This window comes from Montipora foliosa, chromosome 13 (genome assembly GCF_036669935.1).
Source record: "Montipora foliosa isolate CH-2021 chromosome 13, ASM3666993v2, whole genome shotgun sequence".
Taxonomy (NCBI): Eukaryota; Metazoa; Cnidaria; class Anthozoa; order Scleractinia; family Acroporidae; genus Montipora; species Montipora foliosa.
In genome coordinates, this window is record NC_090881.1 from 27077823 (window position 1) to 27096783 (window position 18961).

General features: G+C 38.0%; 3 protein-coding genes across 3 annotated transcripts in view; 2 read left to right on the forward strand and 1 right to left on the reverse strand.

Moving 5' to 3' along the window:
* LOC137982677 (autophagy-related protein 16-1-like) overlaps window positions 1-11290 on the forward strand; it is an 18122-nt gene extending 6832 nt beyond the window's left edge. The window contains exons 8-21 of the mRNA XM_068829806.1: window positions 713-783; window positions 2204-2266; window positions 2380-2452; window positions 3015-3120; window positions 4129-4199; window positions 4513-4584; window positions 5349-5469; window positions 6266-6326; window positions 6991-7044; window positions 7387-7457; window positions 7659-7743; window positions 7880-7927; window positions 8886-8984; window positions 9793-11290. Of these exons, the coding sequence (XP_068685907.1) occupies window positions 713-783; window positions 2204-2266; window positions 2380-2452; window positions 3015-3120; window positions 4129-4199; window positions 4513-4584; window positions 5349-5469; window positions 6266-6326; window positions 6991-7044; window positions 7387-7457; window positions 7659-7743; window positions 7880-7927; window positions 8886-8984; window positions 9793-9889 (1092 nt within the window). The 3' untranslated portion in view covers window positions 9890-11290. The remainder of the gene's footprint in view (window positions 1-712; window positions 784-2203; window positions 2267-2379; window positions 2453-3014; window positions 3121-4128; window positions 4200-4512; window positions 4585-5348; window positions 5470-6265; window positions 6327-6990; window positions 7045-7386; window positions 7458-7658; window positions 7744-7879; window positions 7928-8885; window positions 8985-9792) is intronic.
* On the reverse strand, window positions 11141-15361 carry LOC137982683 (E3 ubiquitin-protein ligase PPP1R11-like). Its single transcript, XM_068829811.1, has 3 exons — window positions 15173-15361; window positions 14853-14958; window positions 11141-12377 (listed from the first exon to the last, which is right to left on the reverse strand). The coding sequence occupies exons 1-3, from the start codon at window positions 15239-15241 to the stop codon at window positions 12172-12174; spliced, it is 381 nt and encodes a 126-aa protein (XP_068685912.1). The 5' UTR covers window positions 15242-15361; the 3' UTR covers window positions 11141-12171.
* Window positions 15362-15620: 259 nt separating this feature from the next.
* Window positions 15621-17818, forward strand: LOC137982682 (dnaJ homolog subfamily C member 12-like). The gene is made up of 3 exons (XM_068829810.1): window positions 15621-15832; window positions 16911-17089; window positions 17521-17818. The coding sequence occupies exons 1-3, from the start codon at window positions 15645-15647 to the stop codon at window positions 17682-17684; spliced, it is 531 nt and encodes a 176-aa protein (XP_068685911.1). The 5' UTR covers window positions 15621-15644; the 3' UTR covers window positions 17685-17818.
* The last annotated feature ends 1143 nt before the right edge of the window (window positions 17819-18961 follow it).

Here is an 18961-nt window from a genome sequence, read left to right on the forward strand (position 1 = left end):
AAATAAAAAATAAATGAAATCAGTCAACTGGGGAAAAAAACATTTGGTGACCCAAAAAAATTACCAACTCATCTTGTAACAGTGTAAAACAGAAATATTTTTCTTTCCATTTTATATTATTATAAAAAGTGGTTTTCAATTGAGTGTCAAAAGTAATTAGTGAATTGCTTTGGTTTTTGACTTGATAATGACGCTTTGCATTTTTGACTTGATAATGACGTTACGGTAACATTGAAACATCGTCAATTTTTATTGAGAATGTTGTTAAGAAATGTTCTATTGTCAAATGCTTGGTTTTGCATTGCTTTACTCAGGGATTGGTTTAAAGTTCTCATGCCACTTTTTTGATCAATCGATCAAAACTGGTCGTGGTTTGCGCATGCACATTTTCCCGCGCTTTGTGTCGGCTACATGTAATAACTTCAAGTTTTGATTGGTTTACTGGATTGTCTCCATCCTTTTTGATAGGCTGCAGTAATAATTACTTTGGTTTTGGTTTTACAACACTCGACTTAAACTTGTTCTAATAGCATGGGCAACAAATTACTCCTTAATTTTGGTGCAAAGTTTCAGGGTTAATGATGATTGAAATCATTTCTTTGATGTTTGATTCTTTCCTCTCAGTAATGTTATAAGCAAGAGATAGAAATACTCTAATTGACCTTGTTTTCTATGTCCCTACTTTAACTCTGGCACATTCATGTTTATACAGATTACAAGATGGATGGCTCAAAAAGCTAAAGCTGCTGATGAAATAAATGCTCAAAATGAAAACCAGTTAAGGTACTCATAACTTTACGACAAACATTACCTAAAAAATATGCATCAATAATAATTCATAAGCCCATTGACTTACCAAATGGTCGATAATACATCATGTGCAGTGACTTTATATTGATGAAACCTCCTCCTTATTAGTATGCAGAATTTGACTGTATAAAGTTACTACATGTGGTCAACGCAGCTTGTTTTTTCTTGTATGCTAATGTTCTCATCTCACAATTTGAACCTTTGTTAGGACTCCAGAGGGACAGTCTTGAAAACTTGAAGCATATGTTTTATCAGGGCCAAAACCACATGGCTATGCCTCATGTTTTTAAACCAGTCCTGATAAAGGCAAAGGAAGTCATAAATTTGTTTCCTACCTTTGACTCTAATTTTTTTCCTCATTTGTGTCTTTGCCTGTTGCCAAGCAACCTTCATATCTTCTTGTGGATATATCACATCATTCTCGCCGTCAATGTTTGCTTTTTTGATACCTGCTGCATGAGAACCTTGATAAATTACCTCACTTACCAGGGGTTCTTGTTGTTTGCTTAATGATGGCTGTTTCAGGGGTCATAGGTTTTATTCCTGTCAGGGAGCCTGATCTCCCGTTTAGTTGTCCATACACCAATTATTGCCCTGGAGCACTGATTGGGGACACTGTAAACTGAAATTAACAATAATAACGTAAATCAAGTCACATGTTGGTTTTTGAAGAGAGGGGAAACCGGAGTACCCGGAGAAAACCTCTTGGTGAAGAGTAGAGATTACCAACAAACTCAACCCACATGACTCTGAGTCTGGGAGTCGAACCTGGGCCACATTGGTGAGAGGTGAGTGCTCTCACCACTGCACCATCCCTGTGCCCCAATCTACTCACTTTGGGAAGTACAGGACATTAGAGGACATGGTCCTTGTCATGGTGTTTTGACCTTGTCAGGGAGTCAGGGAGTCAGGGTGGTTTAGTGGTCATCAATCGTGCCTCCCACCTCTGTGACCCAGGTTCAACTCTGGCCTCGGGTTGTATGTGGGCTGAGTTTCAGTCGATCTCAACCTGACCCTGAGGGTTTTTCTCCGGGTACTCCAGTTTTCCTCCCTCCTCAAAATCGACTCCCAGTCATTTACATCTGGCTGGGTTTGCGGTGCTCCGAGATCACACATGGATCGTATGGCGGCAGCCATGGGCGCCTTCACATGCATTCGGTCCGATCTCGTTGAGCCGGTTTGATCCTGAAAAGCCCTTTTTGGGAGCGGTCAACTGAGCGCACATTTACATTTGCAGTGTAACATGTACACTACAAATTATTTAAGTCACTGGGTGCTCTCACCACTGCGCCATCCCTCATACCTCGTACCTGCCAAACCTCATACTGTATCAACAAAGGTTGAGTTAATTTTATCAAGACCTGTTTGTAACATGCTTCATTGCCTTCCTTAGATTAAGACAACAAAAGCTTTTAAAGGATTTATCAGAAGCAGCAAAAGAACCAGTAAATATAAAGTAAGCATCATAATAAAATAATACCCTTTTATACCAGTAATTGAATTTTAATCTAAATGATCTTCATAAGTTGTTTTTACACAATGGTATTACTTTGTTTTTCCTTTTAATAGTTGTGATCATGACACACCCATGATTCCTTCCTGCGTTATTGTATCCATTCCATCATATCCCGACAAAAAGATTGTAAGTACAGTACAGTGTTGTAGAGATGTGTTTCGGTTTACTATTTCATAAAACTGGGGTTGACCTTTAAGAGTTAACGTGGATAGCTTTTCATATTGTTTTATTGCAAAACACATTTGGGTGATAAGAGCTTATCTGGTATCCAGTGTTAGAATACTGTTGGTAACTTGTTAGTAAGTCTATCTTCAATCTTGAGGGCACTTTGTCAATTAAAGCCAGTGTTGTTATTTGCATACATTACAATATGTACAATACATACTGAATTGACCGCTCCCCGTAGGGGCTTTTCAGGCCCAATGAAACACAACGAAACGACAGAACAGAACAACAACAACTGTTAAGAATCCCAACTGGCTGGAGGCAAACCAGTTGGCTATTTACAAATGCAGCTGGGAAGTTGAACCAGGGACTACCAGGATCAAATTCAACGAGTGGTCAGAGCGGGTCTTGAACCCGGAATTTCCGGATCTCAAGGCAAGCACCCTAACCACTGGGCCACACTGCATCTTAATTAAAGAAAACAAATCTTTCATGGTGTAAGTTTGGTACCATCTTTCAACAGGATGCTCATGATGGTGAAGTTAATGCAGCCAGGTTTAGTTTATCAGGAAAATTTTTTGCTACTGGAGGAGCCGACAGACGAGTCAAGATCTGGGAGCAAGTAAATGGTCAGAATTAAATAGTGACAGATTATTTTATAAAATAATTTTTTTTGCAAGGGGTAACCACCATCATAAAAGAACTACCTAGCTATGTCTATCAGTTGACTTTTGTGCAAATTTGTAGAGTTAGAGAACTCTTTGGAATAGCATGTTTTCTGTGGTGAGGTTTTTTTTCTCATTTTTACTTGTCTTTTTTCCTCCCCTCTCCCTCCAAATTAATGAAGTGTGATAGGTTGCTTGATATTACCTATAATAGGTATGATCATGATATCTGGGGAGCCTGCAAACAGGTGTTTCAGATGAATAGTGCTTCATTAAACGCTAAGGGATTGCGGCTCACACTGTACGGGGAAGTGGCCTTTTTTTCAGAGTAATTACTAGGATAACTACAATCCTGGAAACAAAAAGAAGAAAACAACTGTTCAATTTTTTTCATTATTTTGAAAGGGGAATGTTGCCCTGCTCTGGCCAAACTCAATGTTGTTGACAAAGCAATAATATTAAAAATATATCAACAACTTTGTTTAGGGAAAATGCAACTAACCATGGGAAGTCTAGTGGCCTGCTGTCACAGGGGAGGACCCTGGTTTCCCCAGACACCCATCCTCCGTCACAATTCTGCCGTGTCGAACTCAAATTCAATTGAGTTCGGCACGGCAGAAGTGCAACATCTGAATCACCTGTTGAATTTGTGCAGCAAGTTAGACAGGCTGTGTCGAACTTGCGGCAGAAATGTGGCACCGATTCAAACATCGAATTTCTGCCGTATCGAATTAAATGAAAAAATTGTTATAATAAATGAACATATTTGCAAGACATTCCTACAATTTCCACTGACCAAAATACGACAGGTCCAACATAAAATAAATGCGGCACAATTAACTCAACGTCTGAATTAGCTGTCAAACTTTCGTGTAACTCAATTCAATTGAGTGCGACATGGCAGAGGACTGATGCAGTTGTTTATAATTTTAGACGACGTTTCACAATAATATTCTTTTTTTTTAACTGTAGGAAATTATACAACAAAAGGCATCTTTCATGGCAGTAATTCAGGAGTCCTATCTGTACAGTTTGATCCACAGGTAAGATGTAGATCCACGTAAAACAGCACAATGTCTGATCAGTGGAGTGCAAGTAATAAAATAATGAAATTTGAGTGGGAATTGACGTGAATATTCCAATATCACACTTTTGAAAGGATTGTGTTCAACATATATCATTTTTAGTTTAGTAGGAAAGTGTTGGAAAGAGTTTGAAAACAGAGCAGTGTTTATTACCTTACTGGTGTGTGACTCCTTATGCTAAGATGGGTGTTACAGCCATTGTGATAAAACTGCAGTTGGGCTCGTGTTGAGGGTATGACTTAATACATGTATTAATTATTTGAAATTGCAGGAAAAACTTATTTTAGCTTCCTCTCACGATGGTGCCTGTAGAGTGTGGACTTTGTCAGATCAGAGATTACGAGTAAGTGAATGCCTTAAGTTTATGTTGCTATTTGGTGCCACTAGTTGTGTTAGCTCTGAATTCCATATTCTTAAAAGCTAACTTCTATCTATTACCCTATTGAGCTGTCAATAGTCCCAATAGCTGCATGGAATTTGAAACTGGACCTCTAGCTCAAGGAGGCACCTTAACCCATTGATTCCCAGGGGTTCCGCATTGACGAGTAAAATCGTCTGGCGTTAGACAAAGTACAATACTATGGTACCCGTAAGTCTGGCCGGTTTAGGCTGGTTTGGACGTCGAAGGGTTAAGTTAATTAAGGTGTACGGGAACAACCACAACAATAGAAAGATGCATTTTCAAAATCATGATTTACTGGGGGAAATAGATAACATTGTTCTTGTCCAGCGAAGAGGTTGCAAGACTTTAGTGCAAACATGGACTCGCTGTTTCTTTGAGTGCAAGAAAGGTTCCCTGGCCTGAAAAGTAGCATTGACACAACTCCTCTCAAGCATTTAAACTATTTTTAAATAAGCAAAAGTGGGCAGGGCATTGACTCAGTAATTCTGACCCTTTCAACAGATCGGTGGATTTCATAGTAGCATAATTATTAGGTAAAGTTTTGGGTTGTTTCAGCTATGGTGAAACAGTGACCTGCAACTTTGCAGGTTACACCCTCCAGATTCTGTGGGCCAATACAGTGCTCCATCCACTGGCCAATGTCCTTTCGTTATGTGGCATGAAATTATAGTAACTTCTCATTGTTTTACATTGTATCTTCTTAGCACACTCTCACAGGACACTCTCAAAAAGTAATGTCAGCAAAATTCTATGGAGGTGCAACAAAAGTGGTCTCTGGAGCTCATGACAGAACATTAAAGATCTGGGATCTCAGAAGCAAACAATGTAAGAAGCAGACTCTCAAAGAAATGATTTCACTGTTTCTTATAATTATATATCACAGAGCATAAAACCCATTTTAGGCTAGTAGGTAGACAATAACCTTAGTTACACTTGATTAGTTTTCTGTTTTCTCGTAGCCATTAAAATATCTCAAAAGTAGATTAGTGAGGAATGAATCCTACTTGCAAAACATTGCCAGTCGTTTCCTGAGTCCTCTTACCATTTCTACACTAATAATGATATTATAACATGGAATAAATGTGTATATTTGAAATGTGGGTTAAAGACGAAAGAGAGAAGTGTTTCTCACACTTATCGCATTGTTAATATTGTCTCTTGTAGACTCCTGATAAATTCAAGTGTCTTCTGCAGGATTTGAACCCATGACCTCTGCAATGCTGGTGCAATCCAATGCTCTACCAAATGAGCTATGAAGCCACTCAATTGGGTGCAGACCTTTATTTCCCAAAAGGACTTGATGAATGGCGTACATTTATATTTTGAAGTGCTGTAATTATAGACTGTACCTTGGGAACACATGAGCCTAACAAATTGACCTGCTCCCAACTGAGTGGCTTCATAGATCAGTTGGTAGAGAGGTCAGAGGTCGTGGGTTTGAATCTCAATGAAGCCACCTGACTTTTTCAGGTGTTTGTAAGAGACATTGCTTACATTGTCCAGAGTAGTGTGAGGATCACTTCTCTTTTTCGTAATAATATATTAACCAGTCTGATGGTGATGTGGTGATTGCTTACAATGATGGTAAGAGTCTCACAACTCCTCCTTATTTCATTTGCAGGCACAAGGACCATATTTGCTGGTTCTAGTTGTAATGATATTGCAATAAATGAAAGAATTAGGTGAGGATTGATTATTTACTTAAATATAGACTTTGGGTATAAACTTACGCTTTATTTTAAATCCCTGAACATTTTATTTGTTTTCAAAATAATACTCAACGTGATGCAATTCCTGCTATCGCCTGTTTGCTTTTAGATTTAGCCTTTTTTTACCTATTATTACAACTTACTAATTGTATAATCAGTTTTTGTATACTTTTTACTGTTAGTTAGCAACACTATTAGTTTTTTTTATCACTTATACTGACTCTTTTATGTCAATTGTAAATAACAGTATCATTAGTTAGCCTTCATTTTACCAATTTGTAAAGCGAGTTAGATCATATATTAATGAATTTCGTGCTATAGAAACTATAAAATTATTATTATTCAAAAGTTTGTATCCTTTTTCTTGAAGACTTCATCATTTTAATGTATTGATTGAGATTTTTTCTGGTACTTACAAGATTGCCTGAGATCAAGTTTGTAGAGTTGCTGTTTCAAGTTACAAATACCATAACCCAAAATCAAGTACCGGTAATCGCTTTGATAGAAGGATTGGCTTGCATATTTCAATATAATGAGACAGTTTTCAGACTAAAAAGGGGCAAAAATTGTTGGAACACTTGATATTACTAATAGTCCTTAAATTGCCAATCACAATGTTGCTAAATTCCTTGTACAGTTCACAGGTAGCTAGTGGACATTTAGACAGGACTGTGCGATTCTGGGATGTAAGGTCAGTTTCAGAAATTTATATACCCCTGAACTCAACTAGTTAGTGTCTCGGATACCAGACCCTTGTTCTCTCATTTGGTTGCTCCTGAACATTAGACCTCCCACACCAATATCTTTACCCTTATATTACAAAATTTTGCCTTAAAAGCTATTCTCTCCTGCCATGTCAAAGATACGAGGGAGAAGATGTGAAAATAAGTTTTCTTATGTTACAAACTCACAATATTTCCTAGCTCTTCTGTTAGAACCTCAATTTTGTAAGGAAAGTCTAGAAGTCAATGATAGATCCCAAGGTTTCCCTGATTCTTCTTGATGACAGTATACATTTTGCCTTGTTTTTCAGAACTGCAAATCAGTCCAGTGTTGCTGAAATAACACTTCAGGGAAAAATAACATCACTAGATTTATCTCAAGGTAAGTCCCATCATGAAGACAAATTATTGTTATCTATGTGCATGAGGGGGCTCGCAGATCTTTTGATTTTCTTATCAGGATCACTCGATACTTTGAACTCGCACAACTGTGACCCTCACCATTTCACTGTAACATTCAAGTTATTGTGGATAAACTGTAGTTTTTTCTTCTGAATTCTCAACTGTGTTGAATTTATGACAGATATGAACTACATGTTAGCAAGTGCAAGAGACGATACAGTCAAGTTGCTTGACTTGAGAATGAATCAAGTCATGTTGACGTGCAGGTGGGTAACAGCTTTAATCAAACATCATCATCATCCTCAGAAACCATGATATCACCTTGCACAACAAGATACTGCATTTTATTTCATTAGTCGCCTGCCACAACTAACTGATTGGCTTTATATTATTTCTCTAAAGTGCTGATGGTTTCAAGGTAGCAATGGATCACACAAGAGCATCATTCAGGTATCAAGCATTGTTATTGTATTTTGCATAAACAAAATAAATGTATATTCAATATAAATTATTATTGTTATTTTCTCCTAAATGTCACTGCCCTAATTTTTACTGTGCCTCCATGTTGTGGGATCACTAAATCTTCTAGGACTGAAACCTTCTCATGAAATATCCTCATGGAAAGTCCTAACCTCGGTTGTTCAAAAGGTGGATGAAGTTATCCAGCCGATGAACACTAGCAAAAACAATTGAATTATCCAGTGGATAGCGCTATCTGCCCACCGAACAAGTGGCCTGGAGGCCATGACCTCTTTTTCCCACCTTTTGTCAAATCTGTGAAGTGTCAACTCCAGGGAAGATTCAGAATTATATCCATAGGGCTCCAGATTAAAGTACCATATTTAGATTTATCCACCCCATCTGTGAATTATAACTTTTTGTTACTGCCATAGCAGGTTTTTTGGCCACAAAGTCAAAATCAAGCAAGGCATTATTATAATAGGATTCCACACTTAAATAAGAATATACTGCATGAACACACAAAGTAAAACAGAGGAAGTTCCAGAGCCTCAACATTAATCCCTCAGTTTTGTGTATCTGCCCAATACATTTTGGCTGATTTTGAAGGAACTTTCATTTCATCAATTTACCACTTCTTTCTTGCAAAATCCCTTCAATTTTCACTGATTAAGGAATAGACTTGTAAAGTTTCTTGTCATGATGCTTAGGAAGAAACTTTATTTTAGAGGATCTGAAATGAGAGCTCGATCTTGATCAGGTCAGACAAATCAAGCACAAGATGGTTTTGGTGTCTATAATGAGCAAAGTTGTGTGGCAACTATAGTGATCAATAACTGTCATGAATTTAGATACTTGTATATCAGGGCTCCTTTTAAACTAGCAGTATGTATAGAACGAAGTTAAATGAAATTTAACAGAGTTAACAGAGAATCTTTTGCCCTTTCAGTCCTGATAGTCAGTATGTGATATGTGGCTCACAGGATGGGAGCATCTTCATATGGGATGCATCAACAGCAAAACTCGAGAAAATCTTAAAAGAGCATAAGTAAGTCAGTATTCCTACAGTGGAAAGATTGGAAAGATTACTATTAGTGGTGATGTGAATGTTGTTGTTTTGGGAGGTGGTTGATCCTCTTGCTTAACCCATAGACTCCCAAAAAAAAAACACTTGACCTGGCAAAAAATCAGTAAAACCTCTTTATCCCTTTCCCCCTTCAAGAGTCCCAAGTGCTCACAGATTTTACTCTGTCTTATGGGAAAACCATCATCAGGATCTAAAAAGTCTCAACAATGAATTTACAAAATCTCTCACCAAGATTCTTCTTGGGTGTATCCTTAAGGATCTTTGTGAGTTTTTTCAACAACTAAGATATTTGAAAGATGTGTTGAATTTATTTTCTTAAGCTCTTTGGGGGTCTTTTAAAGGTCATTTCAGCCAGTCACTTTGGTCCCCCTTTAACACGTAAAATCGTAAGTTATATTGTACAATCCATACATACACTGTAATACTAAATTGACCACTTCCTATAGGGGCTTTTCAGGGCCACTGAAACGTAATCAACAAAACAGCAGAATAGAACAACAACAACTGTTAAGAATCCCAACTGGCTGGAGGCTAACTAGTTGGCTATGTACAAGTGCAGCTGAGAAGTTGAACCAGGGACTACCACGATCAAATTCAATGTGGTCAGAATTAGTCTTGAACCAGGGATCTTCAGATGCCCTTACCACCGCTTGGGCTGCACTGCCTCCCTCTGTGCCTGAGTCAAAACAACATTTTATTATTCTTGGAATAGTAAAGTGGTTATTGTTCTTTTTTGGCATCAACTCTAGAATGTTTTTTTCATTATTAGCTCTTCAGTTGTTGTGTGTACATGGCACCCTGATGGATCCAGCATAATAAGTTGTGACAGAAACAAGCGTGCAATCCTGTGGACAAATAAATACTAGGATAACACCCATCTCAGAGGACACAGATAGAAAAGAGAAGCGTTAATGTAAAGCAACTGGACCATTCTTGTTGGAAAAATTAATGATAACAGCTGTTTCATGTGTACCTTAAAATAATTATTTCAGTACAAAAACAACATAATTCTGAGAGTAACATTTCAAGAAAATACCTGTGCGAAGCATTCAGACGTCATGTACAAACGCTGTTTGAACAAATCTGTCCCAAAATGAAACAGTCATAACTTACATTGTCCAAACACTAAAAAATTAAAAAACAGCTTCCCCCTTCCAAGGTGGATTGGTGGACAAGGGGCCATCAGTTGTTAGCAAGTTGACTGATAAATGGCCAATAGTCAACGGACAAACAACCAACAGTGTGCAGTATTATTGGCTATTTCATTTCTCAAACTGGTGCTAAATAAAGATGTCAACACAAAGGCCAAGAATAATACTACTTCCAAAGCACTCTATTTAAAGACGTGAATATATTCTTTCATGTATTAAAAATACTTATAGCTTGCTTGTGTCCATGCAGCAAATACTGAGGGCACTTTCCTTTTGTCAGAACTAACCAACCAGACCCATCAGTTTGCAAAGAAAATGAAACAAATTCAAGGAATACTTGCGTGATAATCCCTCGCATTTTTCTAGGAGTATATATCATCCTCGCAGTGTGTTACATGTAATTTGAAAGCGTTGTAGAATTAGTCTGTCCAAATGCCCGGGCAAGCCGGAGGTTCTGTCAAATGGAAAGCCTCCTGAGTTCCAGGAAAGGCTGAATAAATTTTGGTGGGGGAGTTACACCTGAAGAGAACATACTCCTTGAAGGATCAATTTCTTACAAATTTTGTTTAAAAAAGGTTTTTTCAATTTGATTAAGTGGTGTAGGTTGTTACAAAACCTAAAATAACTCTCCTTTTTTAATGCGAGTCTCATTGCTAGATATGAGTTGGATACCAGTTATCTGCACTTCATGGTATTTTCAAGATCTATCACTGAGTTTATCATCTGAAAGAAGAAATGCTTTTGGCCACTTCAGGCCTCAGTGGCTCAATACTAAATTGAATGCCAAAAGTTACATTTCCTGCAATGAACTCTAGGAGGATGAACTAAATAGGGAAAAAATACTTTATTTCTTTTTGTTTTCATCCTATCGACACTCTTTGCACCTGTTGTCTGCAAGTTGACTAAGTGATCAAATATCAGAAAGCACATTCTGGTTGCCCTTAAAGGGTTGAGTTATTTGAAGAGTTGAGGTTTATAACTAAATTTATTAAAAATTTAATGTACAGAAAGCAACATAGCTTAAAGGTTTATCCTCTGGTCTGGCTTGTAAATACAACTTGGATTGACTGTACGGTAAAGCTGCTAAATATTGGTAATAAATTTGTTTTCACAAAAGCCCTAGTGTTATGTGCTATTTATAATCTTTACAACCTTTTCTGCAGTTCAATGTTTACGTTTTACACCTGAAAGGAGATTTAGCCAAGCCTACACATAAAAGCGGAGCTCCCAGGTTCTTTATTCTTACAAGTTAACCTGGCTTGAGCCTGCGATCCAATCGAAACCTAGTACCTGGTCAGTGGTCAACTTCTAAAAACAGCTAATGTCGCTGAGCTCTAAACTTGAGCCTGCGATAAGGTCACATGAAACTGGTCATATTGGCATACATGGAGGGGTGGACGGTCATACCGTGACCAAACCACTTTTTCTCGCACAGATAGGTTACCATATTTCCTTACCAATGGTGCTCCGCTATAAAGTCCTAATCATAATTATTAAAGTAACGTATGATGGTCCAGGTGAGTGTAGTCCAGAGAAGGACTGTTTGGGACGACACTGACTGATGTTTTGGTGTAGCCTGAGCAAAACTCCTCTTCACAATGAAATGACTCTGAAGGTGACTTCCGCTCAAGTTGTCAAAACGTTAATCAATATCACCCTAGACAGTCCTGCTCAGGACTACACTTACCTGGACAATATATTATTATTGTACGTCACTTAATTATGATAAACAGATAATTATTATAATCACTTCATTATGACTTCTGGGTTCAAACCATTTTCGAAAGTTAGATCAGTTGGCCACAATCACGTAAGTGTTTAGATGGAAGAGAGGGTCTTTGCCCACATTTGCTTCTATATTTACTTAGCAATTCAACACGCTGTTGAAAGGTACATGCAAAGGAGGCATGCAATAACTTCGGATTTTAGAGCAAGAGATTGAAAACAATGCATCCATACATTCCAAAATAATAATGTCCTTTGCTGGAAGTGAGAGACTATGTACCAAAGGATGCCCCTGGATCAGAATTTCCACCAGATAACCCCTCTTCTTTCTCACTGTGATGGTGATGGTGTCCTCTGTGTCCTTTCTTTTTGTGTCCTGTACAGTATGCGTTATGATGACACCCATCATCATCATTGTCACTGTCACTATCTGAAGAAGACTCCCCAAATATCTTGGGCTTTGAATATATACAACAACCTGAAAATAATAATTATTGGAACATCAGATTAACATTCACAGTATCTGGGAATGACACATTATGCCTGGGGGGGGGGGACTCCCATATGAAACAGACGGGGATGCTCATCGGAAATTTTGAATTTAACCCCTAAAGGAGACCAATCTAGGCGTGGCTTAAGCAAATTTTGACCCCTAAAAGAGACCGTTTAAAAACACAAAAATACGACACGCAATGAGTTTTAATGATAAAAAGGCATAATCATCGAATGCTTTTATCTAAAAAGAAAATTTAAAAGGAAATTTGACTTCTGTTTCTCTTCGCGTAATTCTGTGTTACTTCGTGGAACCCTAAACGAGACCTTGGTGGCATAAAATATTGGCGCTTTGCCCGGAACACCCTAAGCGAGACCAAAATCCAAAATTTACACCCCTAAGCGAGACGACGAGCATCCCCGTCTGTTTCATATGGGAGTCCCCCCCCTGGGACATTATGTCACTCTTAAATTCAGTTGAGCTGTCTATGTGACTCTCCACTGAACGTGAAAATGATGGATAATTTATTGTCTTTTCTCAGTTTAAATGTTGACAGAATGAAGAAGGAAAATATGAGTCAAGTACCATAAAATTTATGATGATCTGATAAACGCCGCAGGCATCTATTAAATTTTTGGGGTCCTAGTGGGGGCGTTAAATATATATGAGGTGTCAATATTATTAGAGATGCATTTATTTACTTTAACAGTAACAGCTGGTGGAGAAAGATAGGAAATGAGCTTGTTAGTAGGCAGGACTAATCTAATCTGCACTAATGCTATAATAGTTCAATATCAATGTCTTCATTGTCATCTGGGTCAACTATGGCATCCTTGGCCTCTTCTTACTAAAGGCAATTCTTGGTGTGGTGGGGGGGGGGGGGGGGGGTGGAGGTGTCTTATTTGACATGTGGTGTTTATTATGTGGGGTGTTTCATACAAACTTTACACCTCATAGGGGGCATTTATGAGAGATGAGGCATTTATTAGAACATTTACAGTATTTACAGTAGAAAACACACACATGAAACAAATATTTCTCTTGATTTCATTATCATATTCGATACAGAAAATCCACGACTTTACTAATGAGGACTTGAATCACCCATCATGAAAAAAACTACTACTAGTGTGCAAAAATTGGGTCTGGAATCATCACTTTGTAAGTTGCATTCATTACTCTTTACAACAGTAGCATCAAACAATAAATACCAGGATGTGTTTCTTTGGGATGATCTGAAAAAGGATCATTTATGCAAGATCACTTGGATCACAGTGCATCTAAGCAACCGATGAATCCACTCTGCGGAAGGATTCTTCGGTTCCTTTAATGTACCATGATCCAAGTGATCTTGGATCAGTGATCCTTTTTCGGGTCATCCCAAAGAAACCCACCCTCAATCAAACCATAAAGATTTGTGAACTCATATGTCTTGAGTGGTAGCTCTTTGTGTATCATTACTAACAGGAGTTAAAGAGCATTCCAATAGGACGTTTTCAACCAACCACTAGGGACAACAATAACAATAGGGAAATGTATGACTTCTGGTGCACGAACAAAAGAAGGTCATAAGAGATATTTTTTAAACACACACATGAAACAAATATTTCTCTTGATTTCATTATCACATTCAATACAGAAAATCCACGACTTTACTAATGAGAACTTGAATCACCCATCATGAAAAAAACTACCACTGGTGTGCTAAAAGTGGGTCTGGCGATGACATGAAAACCTCCTGTTGTAGCAATAATTGCTACAATTATTGTTTATTGAAGTAAAACTCTGATGGACCAATCTCTATAATACAAGTGTGGTTAGTGTTCCTGTGCTTGGACAGTGATCACGAGTATGTAACTGCTAACTCATTACCTTCAACTTTAATTAAAAGGTGCTACTTCAACTCAGTCATTTACATGTTGCCTACCTCAGTAATAGACATTTCAAAGATTATTACCCAAGTAGTCACTATAATGACTGAAGACCACTGATTACAGTCCTGTACTTTATACATCCCGCATACAATACAATACAATACAATACATACTTAATTGACCGCTCCCCATAGGGGCTTTTCAGGGCCAATGAAACAATCAACGAAACAACAGAACACAACAACAACAACTGTTAAGAATCCCAACTGGCCGGAGGCAAACCAGTTGGCTATTTAATTACAAGTGCAGCTGGGAAGTTGAACCAGGGACAACCAGGAACAAATTCAACGAGTGGTCAGAGCAGGTCTTGAACCCGGGATCTCCGGATCTCAAGGCAAGCGCCCTAACCACTGGGCCACACTGCCTCCCGCATGGGGAGATTGATGCAGTAACCAATTTAGATTAAGCCAATCAATGATGACCGGAAGGACTGGAGCATAAGGATCATTGGGAGAACATAACCATGCATCTAAACTCCTCTTTCGAAAAGCCTGAGGAAACGTCTGACATTACGTTTACCGCTTACATTTTGACGTTTTTTTTCCCATAAACTCATTGTCAACAGCACTCTCGTCCCACTGCACCTTTTTGTCTGTTTTGGGTTTCTTTAGTTTAAGCACCATTCTTTGTTGCTGCGGAGAAAAGTAGTTACTTATAATCATAAAACTGCATCCTAAAAGTTTCTTTATGGATTCAGTGTGAGTAGAAAGAACCTTTCAGGTTCAACGTTTAATCTACTGTTCTTTGCACTCTAAAAATCTTCAAATATTTGACTAAAACAATGCTTAGCACTAAACAATGATTAAGTCGATAGCACTGATTTCTGCTCGACTCTTTTCTACCTACCGTAGGAGTTGCATTTGCCTCTTCGGTAACTGTAACAGTTCCACTGGTACTCTCAGGGCATTCAGCCATCCCTTATTCTGGATTTTAATTAAGTCTATTTATTTTTCATTCACCGAAAAACTTAGGAACAAACCTGACTAGCATGACGTTTTTCCACCATTAACACTTTTGCAAAAGTGGGCTAGGTGACCGCGCAGATAATCCAAATCAACACGGATGGGTTAAGTGTAAGTAGATTTAGTTGAATGTGAAATTAAGTGGCACCACTGGTCTCCATTTGGCCAGTTTCATAAGTGCCATGGCCTTTCCCACTAGTACCATAGTCGTCTGTTTTAAAGAAACAAATTTGTTAATTTTAAAGCTGTAAATACCGATATTGACATGGTCGTGGGACCCTCGACTTTGGATCTTACTCTCCCCTCCCTAACTCTAAACATTGTTTTTGTTTTTGTTTCCGTCAACGACGGTCAAAATGACTGAAATGGAGGACTTTTACGACGTGTTGCTAAACAAAGTGAAACAAGATGATTTTTACGCACTCTTGGGTTGTGATGAATTAGCTACAACAGAGCAAATAAACGCAGAATTTCGTCAAAAGGCCAAACTTTATCACCCAGACAAAAACCCAGACGATCGTGAGGCGAAGCACTTGTTCGAAAGGTAGCTATTAAAGTACGCAATTACGGAAAGGTAGTTATAGGTACATGTATTCCACACTGAAGTTGTACACATCTAAAGAACGACGCCTCTAGTTGAGTTTCTCAACTTTATTATTCAAGATTTTAGAGCCATAAACTTAAATTTAAGATGCATTATCGAATTTGCCCAAGCTTCCTTCCAAGGATGCGTTTTGATTCCTGTGATAAACGAAATTTTTCCTTTACGTCATTGGAATCTGGGGGTGTTGTAGGGGGAGTGTTAAAGGAAACATTTCCGATACAAAGGGGTACTTTTAATAACATCAAGTGGAAGGTTACAACAAATATTCAGCGTTTCGAATTTGGGTAAGTTATGGCCAAATTATTATTCAAATTGTTTTGCATTGAGATAAAAATATTTGAATAAAGACAATAACTGAGGTGTTCAAGTTCAATAGACTATTGTTACGAGTGAATGAGTGTTAAGTTTTTTGTTTGCATTCTCGGATGGAAGGAAGACAAACAAGAGAATTCATGGTTTGAATTTATTCATCCCCATCCTCGGAGACCCAGGGGCCAGTCAGTCGAGACGAGAATCGACCAGTCCCGATTCACGTCCCGTCTCGACTGACTGCCCCTGGGTCTCCGAGGATGATTCATCCCAGATCGTAAACCAAAATTAACACCGATCCAAGTTTGGCTGTAGCGATACTCACCGTTACGTCACCTTTTGTCATAAATTTGTCAACCAGAGATCTATTGGCTGTAGAAACAAGGGATTCTTTTGCTCTGTGGTTGGCAAAATTTAAATAACAAAAGGATTGTTTATAAACAGTGAAGTCTCCTATTGCATCCACTGATTTTTTTCAGAAAAAAAACTGCCCATAAAAATGATAAACGAGTCATAGTGACCAGGAAAAAGAGTGCCACGCTGTAATTTTTATCTCAAGTTTAATGTCTTAATCTACAAGTTTTCAGGACAAACACAGGAAACTATTTGAGAGGGAACGTCATTGTCTTGACCTCACATCTTCACCAAGAACAATTTCAATGTTGTAGCCAGTAGCATGGGTCATTATTGATGACTGTATTAATTGCAGATTAAAACATGCACGCAACGTTCTTTGTAATGAAGAGACCAGGAGAAAGTATGATCACTGGCACAGGTCCGGTATAGCTATTCCATATGAACAATGGATTGAGTTGAGTGGTGCTGTACATACATCAATGCACTGGGCTGCTAAACCAAGAAAGGAACCCATGCTTGATTACCAGAAAGGTAAATTGGTTTCCACCCGTAAAGCTTTTTGGTATCACACAGAAGGTCACAGAACTGTTAGAACACAGCTCTAGGTGTTGTGATAGCCTTGCGATACCATTGTTTTCCATGAGTTTCCTTGGTGTTGAGTCAAATCCCAGAGACCCAGAAAAACCTTCCTATTCTTGACAGTGTCCCTAACCTTGAAAACCTAATACCAGACTTTTGACCTAATCACTGAAATGTTAGAATAATCTTATGCCAAACATGGGAATAGTAGGGCAAATTGTTTACAGGGGGGTACAAGTTGTCCAGGTTTCTTTAGACCAGCCTCTCCTACAAAAACTTATCTAATCCAATAGGCTAGAATATTGTTTTTTCATGGTTGCACAAAAATGAGCGTGAAGTGATACCTGTATGAGTATTATTACATTGCATTGTTCACATTACAGGAGAAGATCCTATCAACACACTCCTCTGTGAAGACAGACAAGTTAGGCAACAGTTTCAAGTAACTGTTGACATGCAAAGCTGGACGAGGACACCCATCAGGAGGTGTGGCTGGAGATCAAAGAGAAGCTCTTACCTCAGCAAATTTAGGAGATATGAGATTTGATATAAAAAATACCCTCAAATGTGTGAATAATAATAATTATTACTTTTGGCAAGCCTTGTGGTAGCCTGGTTTAAAAGGAGCTTAGTTTTTAGTGAACTTTTTTACTCTCGAGGGGTTCCTGGCCATTCACATTATTTATCGTGTACTAGGTATTTGACAAACCGTCAATCTGTACTATTGTATTTTAGTGCCAGATTTAATCTGATTCATTACCTTTGCATGGAAAGTTAGCATGTTTCAGCGTGTATTCTTTAAAATGATTTGTTTTGGCCACATCTCTCTTCCAACTAAGAAATATTTGGCAATAATTCTAACAGTGTCATAAACTGCATCAAAAGCAGAATGTTATGTAAAAAATAAGTACTGACAACATGTCCAAAATGAATTGCTTCTGTGAATAACATCCATAATCTTCAGCTTGTTAAAAATGACGAAGCCAAAATTATTTTAGGGCTTCCAAATATGATATCTTGGAAGGATTAAGATCAATTTGATGGCTAAGTGTGAAAGACTCATGATCAAGGCAGTTATGATGAATTCTATCTTGTAAAGTTGCTGCTGGCCAGTGCACCTTTTACTTTCATGGTGTAAAAATAAGGAACAGCCTAAGCAAGGACTTGAAGCAAATAACACATGCTAAAATATTTAAGAAACATTTGATAAATAGCATTGTACATAGTCTCCTTTCGTTTTGACTATTTTCTGTAAATCGTGTTTATTACATCGTAATAACTTTATCACCAATATTATATTTAAGCAATAGACCACAAGTTTCTATGGTTTATAGGCTGATAAACCATGCGGGGTGTTGGTAGAACACGAGAAGAATTCCTAAATCACGAGCCACAGTCGAGTGATTTACGAATTCTTCGAGTGTTCTTCCAACATTCCAAGTGGTTTATCATGCCTATAAACCATAGAAACCTGTGGTCTATTGCTTTTATATAATAAATCAAAAGACGCGCAATTTTTCCATGAGTTACAGGCACAATAGAACATAGCTGATTGACCAATCAGAGCGCACGCATTGATTTGGTTATTATATAAATATTTATTATATGGAGGAGAGTGTTTTACTTGGAACTAAACCACTCGTAGATTCCATACTCCACTTCATCCGGGACCCAAGTGGCGTATTTTCTGTATGTCACCTTTGTGAGTGTCGTATCTTTCAATGACGTCACAATTCCCGCCTTTTTTTTCCCGCTGTAAAGCCCAGCTGTATTTGTAAAACTTGGCTACTTTGAAACACAAATTATAAAATCGGAAATATTTAA

Excerpts from the sequence above, each read along its gene's own strand:
- LOC137982683 (XM_068829811.1), bottom strand. The coding sequence starts at position 15,241 with ATGGCTGAATGCCCTGAGAGTACCAGTGGAACTGTTACAGTTACCGAA. Across the intron at positions 14,959-15,172 it reads AGGCAAATGCAACTCCTACG|CAACAAAGAATGGTGCTTAA; the intron begins GTAGGTAGAAAA and ends TTTTCTCCGCAG. Across the intron at positions 12,378-14,852 it reads GGGAAAAAAAACGTCAAAAT|GTTGTTGTATATATTCAAAG; the intron begins GTAAGCGGTAAA and ends TATTATTTTCAG.
- LOC137982682 (XM_068829810.1), top strand. The coding sequence starts at position 15,645 with ATGACTGAAATGGAGGACTTTTACGACGTGTTGCTAAACAAAGTGAAA. Across the intron at positions 15,833-16,910 it reads GCGAAGCACTTGTTCGAAAG|ATTAAAACATGCACGCAACG; the intron begins GTAGCTATTAAA and ends TATTAATTGCAG. Across the intron at positions 17,090-17,520 it reads CATGCTTGATTACCAGAAAG|GAGAAGATCCTATCAACACA; the intron begins GTAAATTGGTTT and ends TTCACATTACAG.